The 14596-nt window shown below is 44.1% G+C and overlaps 1 protein-coding gene across 2 annotated transcripts; it reads left to right on the forward strand.

Moving 5' to 3' along the window:
• The first annotated feature begins 687 nt into the window (after positions 1–687).
• Positions 688–4749, forward strand: stx19 (syntaxin 19). Of its 2 annotated transcripts, none has more exons than XM_067259611.1 (5): positions 688–913; positions 1808–2981; positions 3074–3310; positions 3469–3681; positions 3875–4749. In XM_067259611.1, the coding sequence occupies exons 2-5, from the start codon at positions 2757–2759 to the stop codon at positions 4109–4111; spliced, it is 912 nt and encodes a 303-aa protein (XP_067115712.1). In that variant the 5' UTR covers positions 688–913; positions 1808–2756; the 3' UTR covers positions 4112–4749. The 2 variants fall into 2 exon arrangements, with proteins under 2 accessions (XP_067115712.1, XP_067115704.1); XM_067259603.1 differs by having other exon boundaries at positions 2424–2981.
• Positions 4750–14596: the final 9847 nt, after the last annotated feature.

A 14596-nucleotide genomic window follows, 5' to 3' on the forward strand; every position in this document is an offset into this window, starting at 1 on the left:
TCCTCTTTCTAGGTTTATTCTATCCCACCATTTTTTTTATCACACCACAAACTCAACAATGTTCCTTCGTCAATAGTTAATTGAAAACTAACATTCTCAGGGGCATTAAAAAACGTTTTTTAAAAGTCAACTCAATCCACCCCTTCAATCACTAATTGTATGACTTCAAACTGCCTTTTTGGTAGTGTGTGTTGAGTTTATCCCCATGTCCTTTCCCTCCTAAAAGGCTCCAGGAATTCAGGGCCCTGTCAGAAACAATCAGTCAGAGGTGCTCAACAGGCCCGCTGAGGCCTGAGAAACACAATAGGCCCCACACCAGGGCCTTCCACACTCAGCACCGAGTCACAGAGAAATGTACAGCCTGGAGCAGGTGGGCTGATCCACTAGACACAACAGGGTTCTTCTATTGTTCGACACCATACATGACTCTACTGTTTGTTCGAGGCTATTGTCCCCTCACCGTATGAGAGCAGGAGTGTGCTCTGCTCTCTCCTGTTGACTTAATCACCTCACCTTTCACTTCTCCAGATAGGCGAATGAGCTGGGAGTCTGAGACTGATTGGTGGAAGGAAAGTCTTTCTGAGAGAAAGGGGAGTGGCCAGACACCGGCAGAACCTGATTTCCCTGGGAAGTGAAGAAGTTGTTCTGTGAGTGTAACAGTCTTGACTAACTGTTGTACTTGGAGGTGTAACCCGGAAAACACTCACACACTAATGTGTGGCTGTGGCAAGGAGTAGAGAGTTTGAAGAAACTGAAGGATGATCTGAGGAGCAAATATTTAGCAAGAGGACTTTATTTGAACAAGGAATATTTGTCTCATGGATTGGATCAAGTGCTTGTTCTATTCCTGGTCAACTCTGAATAAGGGCAGCCTCTAAAAAAAGCAACTTCACAGTCAACCAACAATCATAAGGTAAATATAATAAAAAAAATAATCAAACTGTTGTTATCCAACCGTTTCTCAGTAGATTCAAAGCTCGTACACTCGTTTGATAAATGTAATGTGAAAGTGTAAAGTATGAAGTGAAAAAGAAAACTAATACGTAGTAAATACACACTGTGAAAACAGCTAATGAAGAAATAACTCTCCGTAACTACATCTACTGATGGAACAGCCCATTTAGCTGTTCCCTTTTTAGGCTGTACACCTGCATTGAGGGGAGAAATGTCAACACAGGCAGTTCTCTTGTAAAATCTCTGAAATCTGAATTCATGGGATCATATGAACAGAGCCAAGTTGTGGCTGGAAACTGCTATGGGTTTGTCCCTGCCTTAGTTTTCAACTGAAAATCAAGTTACACTGCACCTTAACTGAGTTGAGCAATTTTGTAAACAGCTCTCCTTGTAGGACACACAGAAAAGGGAGGGGGAAACAGTTGGAAGGAGAGTGAGCAAGAGGGAAAGAGAGAGGGAAAGTGGGTTCAGAATGTTGTTGGTCTACCAACCATGTTGGTCTCCCACCTAGTATTACCATGGCTAAGGTCTCAGGGCTGAGAACAATGACCACAGTTATATTCATAAGCTCTGCCTGTGAGGAGATTGTAATAGTTACACCACACACAAACACGTACCTAACACGTTTTTATTCTGTATTTCTATTCAAAATCCATCGGGTTATGAAATAGTTTGCATTTGCAGCATTTCATTCCAGCCCAACACTATCTCTACCGCACCCGAACATCACTCCCACATGATTAGGGTCATTTATGTTAAGCCACAACACAAGGGGAAGTAACTGTGACCTCAGAAGGAACCTCAGTCTCTTTGTAACAAAAGCACACCTAATCTCTAGCACCCTGCTTTACAGAACTGTTTTCACTTGGAGATTACCAGGTTTCTCATAGATTTGCTGTGTCGGCTACATTTATGACTTCGAGAAACTGCTTTGACATATTTCAAATGTTTTCAATATTCATCAGCCACAGCGCCACAACAAGTCTGGTTTAATTCCAAACTGCGGAGGGATCTGTCAGAGTGGGAGTGTATCAGAAGGTCGCCGCTCTGAGGGTAATCATTATTTCAGAGACAGACGCTGGTGAAGGGAAATGCCTCAACGCTAAAAGATAAACAACACAACTTCTCATGGGAAAAAAAGCTGAACTTGATTCACTGATGTCAGAGATAAACTCCGCTACCCATCTATCTCTCCCAGGCCTGGTACAAATGGAGCTACACAGCAGACCAAAGGCTAACAGCCATAGACATCCTTAATCATTGTTGAGAATATACACATGCATCATCAATGATGGTGTAAATAAACAATGACTAAGCATTGGCTCTGAGTTGACATGCGAGAATACAGTCCGTAGCCTAAACTTGAGTTCATATTGTGCACTCAAGGAATTGAATGCCAACTCTGGCCAAAATCAAGACTTAACAGTTGAATTTAAGAAGGATCTAACCTTATATCTACCTTACTACAGGGCTTAAAAAGCGGTAAAACTCTGAGACAAATCGTCTGGTCCCACCAGGATACCTCTTTGTTGAGACTGTGTCCTCTGGAGCGAGCTCCACCAGAAGGACTCTGCTGAGAGACTGTGTCCTCTGGAGCCAGCTCCACCAGGAGGACTTTGCTGAGAGACTGTGTCCTCTGGAGCGAGCTCCACCAGGAGGACTCTGCTGAGAGACTGTGTCCTCTGGAGCGAGCTCCACCAGGAGGACTCTGCTGAGAGACTGTGTCCTCTGGAGCGAGCTCCACCAGGAAGACTCTGCTGAGAGACTGTGTCCTCTGGAGCGAGCTCCACCAAGGCATTGACATGAGGGACCGTCTGGCAGAGCTTCGCCAGAGGGCCCAGGAGTTCCGACAGGCTGGCAGTGAGATGGACCACAGCCCGTTCCCAGGGGAGGACGAAACAGAGGACCCAGCAGGGCTCGGGGTCATGGCTCCCCAGGCGGTAATGTTCGAAGAGGAACCCGTCCTGGAAAACTTCCTGTCCGAGGCCCAGCACATCCGTGACAACCTCACCGAGCTGGAGACGGAAGTGAGTAAAGTCTCCATGCAGCAGCACGCACGAGACACGCAGCAATACGCTTTGGGGGCACTTGATTGTGATCTCCTCTCCTTTCTCTCCAGGTGCTGAAGTTCAGCCAGCAGCAGAAGAGCCTGGTGGCCACCATGCGTCGCTTCAGTGTGATGAAGAAGGAGAGCGGTGTGACACGGGACATAAAGCTGCAGGCTGAGAGTCTACATCGACGTCTAGAAGCCCTCTCCAAGCAGGCAGAACGCACAGAGGCACAGCACGGGCCGGCTGCAGCCGTGACACGAATCCAACAGTCCCAAAATGCAGCACTGCATAGACGCTTCCAACAGGTTGGCTTGCATGGCAATTAAAGAACAATTTTGACTAGAGGGATTGGATCATCAACAGCGTATTTAGCATGCATGAACCCACAATTGTTAACAGCTCCCTTACACTCTAGTTTTTCCTGAAGAGTCCAAGTTGAATTTGCTATCGTTCGTGCTCAAAGGTGATGCGCCAGTACAACGACAGCCTGCTGACCAAGCAGGAGCGGTGTAAACACTTCATCGTTCGGCAGCTGGAGGTGTCTGGACGTGTGGTCACTGAGGAGGAAGTAGATGAAATGGTCGCTACGGGGAAGTGGGATGTCTTCAACGAGAATTTGCTGAACGATGCCAAGATAACCAGAACACAGCTGTCTGAAATCGAACAACGTCATAAGGTACTGCAGGACTAATCGGGATAAAGCGTTACTGATGGTCTATTTACCTAACTTAAAAACGCTTATCCTATAAATAAGAAGCCACTTTCATGGATAACTTGAAATTATTCCTTGGGAAATAGACTTTGTATCAATGAGCCTAATATAACTTATTTCACTAACAGCCCCATCTTACTGTGTCTCCCTCAACCAGGAGCTACTGAACCTGGAGAGCAACATGAAGGAGCTGAAGGAGCTGTTCATGGATGTGTTCCTGCTGGTGGAGGAGCAGGGGGGCTACATCGACCACATCCAGACCAACGTAGAGAAGACCCAGGACTACGTGGTGGTCACCAATGAGAAGTTCAAGATGGCCGCCAGGTACAAGAAGAAGAACCCACTGAGGCAGCTCTGCTGCTGCTGTTGTCCACCCTGGAAGTGCTGCCTGTAGGGAATATCCAACCGTTGCTCCTAAAGTTTCTCCTCATTGTAAACGGTTGCTGTGAGCCAGGCTCACACAAGTTGGGGATGTTCAGAAAGGCTGGACATCCCTGCCGTAGGGTTGTTGTGGACAGACCATTAGGCCCCCGAGCCAGGAACGGAGTAGAGGACTACTGGACCAGAGATGCAGTAGGGTGCTGACAGTGGTCAGAAGTGTAAGTCAGATGAGAAGAAATCAGTCTTCACAGAGGATACTGGACTCAGAGAGACTGTGCATATGACAGTTTCAGTCTTTCTAAACTGTTCGGTAAAAACAATTGATGGGGGACAACAAGGACAAGAGGCTAAAATGTCTTTGTTGATTGCTCAGCAAACAAAATGGTTCATTCCATGTTATACAGTAGAAGTCCATGATCTTGAAATGAAAATCTTTTTCAGAAATGGTATTGTATGATTACAGTAATAAAAAAGCATATATGGCACATTATAGCGAATATTAAAACAATATTACACTTTTTTTTGCCATACATGTGGACACTTTTGGAGGTTTTTAATCTCAAACCAGCCATTTACTTGTCGGTTTTTGTGACCATTCTCATGAGACATTTCACTATTTCGAAAATTATAAAGAAAGTGTTCTTTGGCAAGATGTGCTTCTTAAAAGATTAAATCATTGTCACATTTCATCGAGTGGTCCACATATTAGAAAATATTTTCAAACCGATAGGAATACTCATGCCTACATGACTGACATTCTGTTTCAGTTAAACTGTGTTTAAACGTGTTTCAGTCTTACCTTGATACTATCATCGTTTCCCTTTGAATGATGCAAAAAGGTGATAGCAGCGACAAACATGATGGAAGACATTGCCTTGGGAAAGTGTCAAGTGCTGATGAAACACTAAGGACGGATATACAATACAGGGTGTATAAAATCAGTCACTAGATAGGAACATAATTTTACCATCCATACACAGGGTTTTGAGGGTGAAGGCCCAGATCAGACAGTCTTAGTCCAGACCAGCATATTTAGCACAGCCTGGTCATCTCCCGTGTGTGTTTGTGTGTCTGACTTTGTGACCCAGGTGTCTGGTGTCAGAACAAACACCATAGGTGAACTGGGTGTGCAATGGACTGTAAAGGACTTGTTTGGCTGAAATTAGAAGACAGTTTGAGAGCTCTTTATGCAGAAGGGCTGCAGGGCAAAGGAATAATGTTACCTTGGTAACAGGTGAGTCAGAAAAACAATACCGTAACAATCAGTGGAATCTTGCACCCAGGACTGTGAACATGCACCACATACAGTTCCTCTCATATCTGATTCACAAAACGTAAGCCAAAAACATTTTCAACAAATACGTGCTTTATATATTTCCCCAAACAACATCATGAAATGTTACCAGATACAATAATACCTGCAAGTAAGAGGAAAGTCTTCTTACAGATTTATAAACACCTTAGGGATGCCACCAAGTGGCCACTGGTGGTAGTAATCCACCTAGAAGGCCCAGACACCAGGGCCACCTGGCAGGAGAGAGAACTGACCAGCAGATGGCACTGTTGTCAAACGATTGTGTGTCAGGACGCTTAAGTGAAGATGACTGTCGAGTTCTCTTTATTATTGATACTAAAATGTTTGTACCCTCTCATCATTTCTCCATCAGTAGCATACTAGCATAAACAGTCTTCAGCCAGCTCAAAATGTAATCAAAAACCACAATAACTCACCCAGACTGAGTCAGAAGCCTTTGTGTCCTGTGTAGCATATTGATTAATTTACAGCATCATAAAGAGAACAGCAGGAGGATCGACGGAGGCCCAGCAGACAGACACATCAGCGTGAGCTGTGCTGAAATGAAAACTGGCGTTGGTTAATAAAGCGTGTCTCCGAGGAGGGCTTGTTCTACCACCTGGCTGTGCCTGGGGGGTTTCGTGGAGCCCTCACCCCCCGTAGGTTAATCCTGCCTTTAATGAGCCCACCCTGCATGACCTCTGCATTCATCTGATAGAAAACACACACAGACACGCATGCACACACACACAGAAACACACACACACATACACACCATTCTGCCATGGGCATACTTCTGTTTTGTGAATATTGACTCGTCGTTAATCATGTCAGTTTGCTCTCATGGCCGGGGTTTTACCTCAGACTATTATAACTTGCAAATTAATCCAGTTCCATTTCGCCACTTTGGTGAATACACTACAAGTTATTGAGATCAATTAACTGAAAAGGACTGTCCTTTATCAAGTCCAGACAGTGCAATAAGTAATGTGATCCTAACTCCCATCTCTACTGTACCTATCATCCAAGTATGTCAACACAAATCGATTAACTGGCTCCAAAGCTTTCTAATGCTATTTACTCAATGTAATAACTCCACAGCACAGAGTTACAGAAGGTGCTCATATGGACCCGATAATTGCATTCAGTAAAGAATTTCCCATCATAATCAAAAGCTGCATTCTCGCAAATTGTTTTTACTCTGCAGCCAAAGGCTTAAGAGTGCATTGTAATGTAAGTGAAGCTCTTGAGTGTGTGTGTGTCTGTGTGTGTGTGTGTGTTCTATAAGCCAATTCTCTATCTATCTATACACTCATCTTCACTTCCTGCAGGTCCATAGAATGTCTCTCTGGCCTGATGAACTCCACACAGGTTGCTTAGAAACTGTCTTCTACTGTGTTTAAAGCTATGCTTTGTGCAAGACAGTTTTATCTATCTATCTAAATGCATATACATATACAGTATATATACAGTATACATACATAATGTATACATTAAAATGATTGTACATACTGTTTCAAATTAATCTTAACAAATTATTTTGAATCCCAGTCACTAAAAGGTTTCTTTGTCCTCTCTTAAAGCCCTGTTGTTTGTGTTGTACTGGGACAGTGACAACTCAGGTTCTCAGCATGTGCTTTGAATGCAACACACACACGCACACACACACCCACCCTGTGGTGTCACTGTCCCAGTGTGACTGTGTGATTTACAGTACCTCAGCAGCCTCTTTGTGAACCATGTCAGTTTGGAAGAAGTCTACATCCGTATTTCAGCATTATTTATTTATTATGGCTCCTCATTAGGGAAACGAGGCCCAAGGGAGGACAGGATATATGGTGAACTACAGGAGGAGAAAGAGAAGAGGGAGAGGGAGAGAGAGAGAGAGAAAGTGTATGAGAAAGAGAGACAAAGACATGGAGAGAGACAAATAGATAGAAGGATGTAAAAAGTGAGAGAGAGAAAAGAAAATAGTTTGGATAGAGAAATAGAGAAAGAGCGAGGAAAAAAAGCAACAAAAAAAAGAAAGAAAGACCTTTACTGGAAACTCTTTTAGGAGAGTTTAGTCACTCTGGAGGAGCTGTCCTGTCAGGCCAGGACATCAGCATACGTTGTTAACAACTGATTGGCTTGGGCTTCTATCAAACTAGGAAGGCACACATAGTGTTTTGTCAGTTATACATTTCCATATCTGTATTTGTACATTTCCATAACTGTATGTATAGGGTGTGGACTCTGGGAGCGCTAACACCGCATCCATCTCATCTCCATAACCATGAGGACAGTCCTGCTGGTGGGCGTTTAGCAGAGGGTGGTGGAGATATTGGACAGGCTTCCGAGACGGACTCCTGACACACAGCAGACGTCATATTCCCTTCACACCAAGTGGAAAAGACTAATCATGAATAAATTCAGTTTCATCCATGTGGCAAAGATATTCTATTTACAACACATTCTTTGGGCTCTTATCCCGTTAATGAGATTTCAAATAAATGTGAACCGCATTTAAATTGCTATTCAGCCTGCAATTGAGTCTAAAGAGAGGGTGAGACTCTGCGAGATGACAGAATATCTATTATAAGGCCAAATGGTTTCGTTGAATGGTAGCTAAGGTTTGTGGAAAGCTATGAGCCAGATGACAGTGAGGAGTCAGTGTCTCAGACGTTCCATCTAGTAGATGGCATCTGCCGGGGAGATGGCGTGAGCGTGAGAGGAAGGGGAGAGGTAGAGTGAGAGGGCGAGAAAAAGAGGAGAGGAGAGGTTGTCGGCTCGCCGGTGTAGTCCGCGGCGCTCTTACTGAGAACATACATGCTCGTACACACATGCCGACGCATTACCACCCAAACTCACACACACACACACACACGTGCATATGGGGTGTCCACCGCCATGGAGGTTCGCAGGGACATGTGGAGAACTGACACCCCAGTTTGACAACTCTCTCGGCCCTGGCAAGAGCAGCTGAATAGCAATGAGGCTTGAAGTAGGACGACAAGGAATGGGAGAATGGAGGGATGTGGCCCTGGATGGTTTAGGCATGCACCAGAGAGAGAGAGACATACTGAGGGCTCCTGGGGTGTGTAGGGGTCAGGGTTTAACCCTAGTGAGACAGTAGCTGAAACAGGAGTCCTGACAGTAGACAAAATTACTGTAACTGACAATGTTGAAATGACCACATCACAATTTGAGATACAATCACCAATTTTGGTTCAATGGGATATTTTATTAGGGGATCCGCTGCAATATCTAGAGATAACACTCCCTCAGATCCGACTTGGAGATTCGGATTAGTTAAGGAGACATACAGATGCTCTGTAAGATATCATGACACTTTACAACGTACTCACTAGGCAGGGAAATGTAGGCGTTGCAGTAGCAAAAAGAAAGATAGAGATAATAAAGTAAAACAAATGAAAGTAATGAGTAAGAACAAAAAATATACAATGGACATATTCACAATATGAACATTAAACCAATATGTATATATATAATTTGTTTGTAGACATATAAACAATATCAACACCTATTTAAACATAAGTAATACAACTAATAAACAGATCTACATTAGTGTTGCTCTTTAGTGTTGAGGAGATTTTGATGTAGGCCACTACTGGAAATAGGACTACTTTTAAAAACTGACTGTCTGTGGTCCTGTGCTCCTCTCCCCTATACTGGCTTCTCCTGATGTAATCCTCTACCTTTGTCTCTTAGTTCCCCCAGTCTTATGTGGTGTGCTGTGTCCCTGCCCCTACTCCTGATTCTACTTCTCCTGCATCCCTCTGCCTCGAGCCCCCATACTCCTCCCCTCTTCATGGTCCTACAGTAGCTCCCTCACTCCTCTCCTCTCCCAGCTCCTCTCCGCCCCTCTCCTTGTCCCGGCGCTAGCTCATTTACTTCTTACCCCAGCGCTAGCTCCCCTCCCCACTCCTCTCCTCTCTTCAGCCCCTCTACGCCTCTCTCAAGCACCCCTACTCCTCTAGCTCCCTTCATCCAACCCCCTCCTACCCCCTCCAGGCCCATCCCTGACTGTCCCACTGTGAGCAGAGAGGAGAGTCAGCACAGGGGAGCTGTTATATGTCTGTCCAGGTCCGGCCAGACTGATGGTGGCTGGCTTCCGCGCCTGAAAGTGATACCCGCAGATTCCTTCAGGCCACGGCAGGACGGCCGAGCGGGCCTGTGACATCAAAATGTCACAGCTGCCACACTCATACTTCTAAGGTTTCCTATTGGAGCAGCAGCCATAAATACTAAGCGGACACTTTAACATCCAGACAGCTGCTTTTCCCATGCAGGGACATTCTTCACCTAATGGTTTTGGAGCCTCTGAAGGCTGGTGCCCCCCGGGAGGCTTGTGGTGACGAACGGGGGACGAGAGAGGACGGGCAGGAAGCTCCTCGATGGGAGAGAGGCTGGGAGAAAGATCCAGACTCACAGAGCATCTCTCTGTAGGAATAGTGACACATCTATGGATGAACATGATCAGTGGCCTTGGACATGAATTCACGGGGGACATGAGTTCCCCTTGTGTTAGACAGATCAACCAATAACCAGGGGAATACAGTCCTAAAACCTAAATTCTTTGGTGCAGAACATGGTAACATGCATTATTTTGTTATTTTCTTACATCTCCTCACCAGCATCCCATCCACTAAAATAATAATTCCTCATGTTGCAAAAAGTAAATAGTATAAAAAGTGAATCGTAAACAGGCTAACTGTACTGTCTTCCCTACGTGTTAAGTGCAGTTGAACAAAGTTAAACAACAAGCCAAACTCTTTTCATTAAAGACACCAATGCAGTACCCATGAACATAATGTCCATACCAGTGAAGCAGCCGGTGGTTAAGATTAGGTCAGTTGATTTGGTGTGACAGTAACATAATGGGAATTTGCACGTGGCACTGCACGTCCTTGGGTCCGGAGCAATTAAGCGGATTTCCAACTTTAATATAATTTCCCCTTCTCAAGATCATCTTTGAGGAGAGCAATGTCTCCAACTTTGAGATTGCAACACGTTATCGTCCGTTTCCATCTGCTTTGCTGTGTGAGGAGGGATTCATGTCTCCAGATCCAGAACAGATGGCAAGAGCTTGCACAGCTTTCCACTGGTGTTTGAAGAGAGATTTCCCCGGGAACTTACCTGAAGGGACCAGCAGGTGCACCAACTTTCTGGGTGAGCAGCAAAGCATAAAGTCATGAGAAAATGGTGAATCTGACTCAGTGGAGACTGGAATTAGTGGTCTTGCATTGATGATTGCTGACACCCCAGCCATTAGGGTGCGCAGAACTCCACGGGACGGGAGAGTGGATTTGTGGCACGGCAAAACATGAAATCGATGAGTAACCCCTATCGCACACTTCCAGGCACTTCCCATGTGTGATGCATGTGGAGGTGCACTGCCTTTCCATGCACAGCCTTGTCAACTTTCTGCTGGCTGGGATCCCTTGCGATATCTAGCTCTCTGCAGGTTCTGGAGAAAAAAGATTCTGGAGTCAGATCTGAGCTGACTCTATCACCCAACATGCACTGCTCGAGTATTGATGCAGGTACAAGAAAAGATTGGCCGTTTGCTCTGAGCTGCCAAGGACCAATTGCATTCAAACCCACATGTGAAAAGATAGGACATGTTTAGTGCATTATGGAGGAAGATCTGCCATCTTTTGTTCCTCCAGTTTCCCTCTTAGCTTCTGACATGGAACCCAGTGACAGAGAAGCTAACTGATGAGGCTGTTGCCATCCAGAGGCCTGCTGCTCGTGAGGCTCGTTCCGTGAACAGGCGACCTCGCTGTTACGGCTGTTTACGTCTCGATGGAAGTGTCTCGCCAACGGTTCTCCGACGGGGCTGTGTTTAAAGAGTCTGAGAGGATTTCTCTGCGCCGGGTCTAGTGGAGAATTTTTAAAACACCCACCAGCTTTTAGAAGACCCTTTTGGATCATTCCAAAAGTGAGCTGCTTTTGGAAGCGTTTTCTTTATCGGTCAAGAGCCTGTATCCCACCATTGTACGCTTCCCTCTGCATTGACTTGATGACGATACGCTTGGCTGCAGATAACTCTTGAGGAGTGAGGGCCTTTGTGCAGCGATACCAACCTTTGCATTAGTCAGAAAGGAACGGGCCGAATCGGAGTTTTAAGAAAGCACTCCATCGTGCCGTGAATGATTCGCCCGAGTGACATCACGCGGACCTGCTGATGACACGTTCACATCGCGTGTGATGGTGAACCCACGTGAACAGACATCCACCGCCTCTGTTCCTTCACACGCTCATCTGTCCGATAGTTCATATTTTGAGGCGTGGCAACCCTGACCCTAACACACCAGGCTCTATTTATTCTCTATTTATTCATACGCTGAGCATGTTCACAACTAGATGCTGTATTGTAAAGTGTGCGCAGGCCAAAATTCTGATCAATAAAGCATCATTGATTTGTAAAGAATGAAAACAACTTACAGCTATTGCTTTCTTCAGGATACCAAAACAGAACATGTATGATGAACAATAAATCCTCTCTGATGTCTGCTGTCTATCGGAATGGCAAACCTCCTCTCCACAGTCATCATTGAATTACAGCAGTTAACACATGGACCATAGGGGGCGCTGTTTCAACTCAATAAGGAAACAAGGAAGGTGGGGGGAGGGGGGGGGGTTGGGGAATGGAGTTTGATAATGCAGCCCCACCTGCTCCTCACTTCTCATCAACACTCTCACCGGCCAGGGGGTGGGAAGGTGACAGTTGCCAAGACAGGTGACAGACACCTGAGACAGGCCCAGCATGTGTGTGTGTGTGTATATGTGTGCGTGTGTGTGTGTGTTTGAGTTCGTTTCTGTGTTTGAGTGAGTTTGTGTGATAGCATTAACCGTTCCATTAACCATTCCATTACCAGTAACATGCGTGATGGTCTCCATGGCACATGACCTCTTTTAGAAATCCATGTAACTGATGAGATATTGCTGGCTGGTCAGGAGTAAACACCTGTCTGTCTGGGCTCGGGCTGAAGAAATAGATTCAGCATTGTTGCATCTGACCTGAAATGGAGAAAATAGGTAACCGCTGCATCAGACATTTACAATTTGACGGAAGGAAATGTAAAACTAACACACCATATCTTTCTCTTCTCCTCCTCACCCTTGGCTCCTCCCCTCTCCTCTCTGTTGTGGTCTCCTCCGCCCCGGGCCCTAAGCCCTCTCCCAGCCCCCCAGAGGATTTCTGACAGTCAGTTTCTCTGACATCTGTTTGCCAACAACACCCAGGCAAACACTGATCACTCACTCCTCCACTGTCCAAATATTTCAGACGGTTCCATATGAAGGCTGAATCATTCTAACTCCACAGCATCACTAATTCATCGGGCCTATAAATTATTCTCGCTGATATGAGCTCCAGTCACGTAAGGCAAAGATGGAGAGTGTGCTGCAGAAAGAGAGAGAGAAACCGAGGGGAGAGGACAGGAGAAAGAGCGGGCAGGCAAAGGAAGGAGCCGGGGAAAGAGAGAGAAACAAAGACAGGACGAGATTGCAAATACATCTTTAAGATGAAAGGAACACAAGTTAAAAAGAAAGACTGATTGAAAGAGGAGGATGATCAAATAAAAAGATCTGCTTCGGTGCTGTGTACCTATGGCCCACCCACCTCAGTTCTCTGTCAGGCATGGTAACATGAGTGACCTGTTGGCACAATGATTGCATTCCCAGTTTAGCTGTGAAAACGTGCACTGCTAGTGTGCTCTCAAGGTATTGTAGGATTAAAACCATGGCATTTGCATACATCTGGAAATCTGGTAAATACCTAAAAATGTCCATGTCATAATTATATATTTGAAACAATAAAGGACAAAATAAATACAGTACCTCAGAAAATCCACAGCTCTTTCGTTTTTCATGAAATAATGTTGATCTCGAAAGCCTTATATTAATTAAAGTAATTACTGCCAATTACAGTGTACTGAAAATGACCACTTTTAAATGTCTTAATTGAACCCAAAAGTCTGGAGTAAAATACAGATGTTTCATCTCTGCCATTTTGGAATGATCTGGAGAAAGCCTTCGGTTGTAATTCTTCTATAATAACCTCATAAAAAATAGTTCTTAGTCTGCCTTTCAGATCTTTCTAAAGTGTCTTATTGTAAAAGTCCCTCTATTTACTATAATGACCGAACCACTTGGAAAATGGTTATTTTATTTTTCCTTTTTGATGAAGCCAGCAGTTAAAACTGGAAAGCCTGTGGCTATTTGCTGATTTGAAAACAACAGAAAACGTATATTCCGCAGAGACACGCAACCAACTGTTTTGATTTATATTATAAAGAATAATTACGTAAATGTATTTAAGAAATGTTTTGAAATATCCATATGTGTTTGTATTTGTAAATATAATTAAATTTACGGTATTTTTAACATTTGAAAAACATTTACATTTCCCTCAAATATGTTTTCCTGACCCATATTTAACTGCTGTGATTTTCAGTCTGTTGATTTACTTAGGTGTGGAAGTGGCATCTTACAAGAGAATGAATCTTCCTGTAAATTCCCACACACACATTAACAACATACTTACTCAGAAACACATTCAAGATGGGGTGGTCCGTACAACACTGTAACAATCCAAACTGAAAACATGTTACAGACATTAAAAACATTTAAGGAGGAACATGTTAGTATATTTTTATCAACCACATGGTCAGTCCTTTGTATTATATAATGATGTTTTGTAAGACTGTTCCATGGTAAAGTTCCTGTCTAATGATGCTGGTGTTTTGTGTCTACATAGTGGTGGGAAGAATTGACATCAACATTCCCAGACTGGTAAAGCTTTGATATGGTAAAATTGGTTTTCTGGATCTTTTATAGTGAGCAATTTAAAGGAGTCAGTTACCAGACTAATACAATGCAAACTATTTCTCTTTCAGAGCAACAATTGTTTGTTGTTAAGATGCATAACAACAATTATTTATCTGCTTCAATATATATAATTCATATCAGTCTCAATAGAAGGGGAAATGCATTTATTACATGTGAATATAGACCAATTGCTAAAAACATTTTCTCAATAAAAAAGCGAGACAGATTGTGTTTCCTTCTCAATAGGCTGCTCATGCCTGGTTTGTTGAAATGAGTGCAGGCATGAGTCACACCTACATAGGCTCATTCATCACAACCATCATTGTGTGTGGAAATGCCATTACGTTTCAAACCCATACACACACA

The sequence above is a fragment of the Osmerus mordax genome, chromosome 2 (assembly GCF_038355195.1).
Source record: "Osmerus mordax isolate fOsmMor3 chromosome 2, fOsmMor3.pri, whole genome shotgun sequence".
Lineage (NCBI taxonomy): Eukaryota > Metazoa > Chordata > Actinopteri > Osmeriformes > Osmeridae > Osmerus > Osmerus mordax.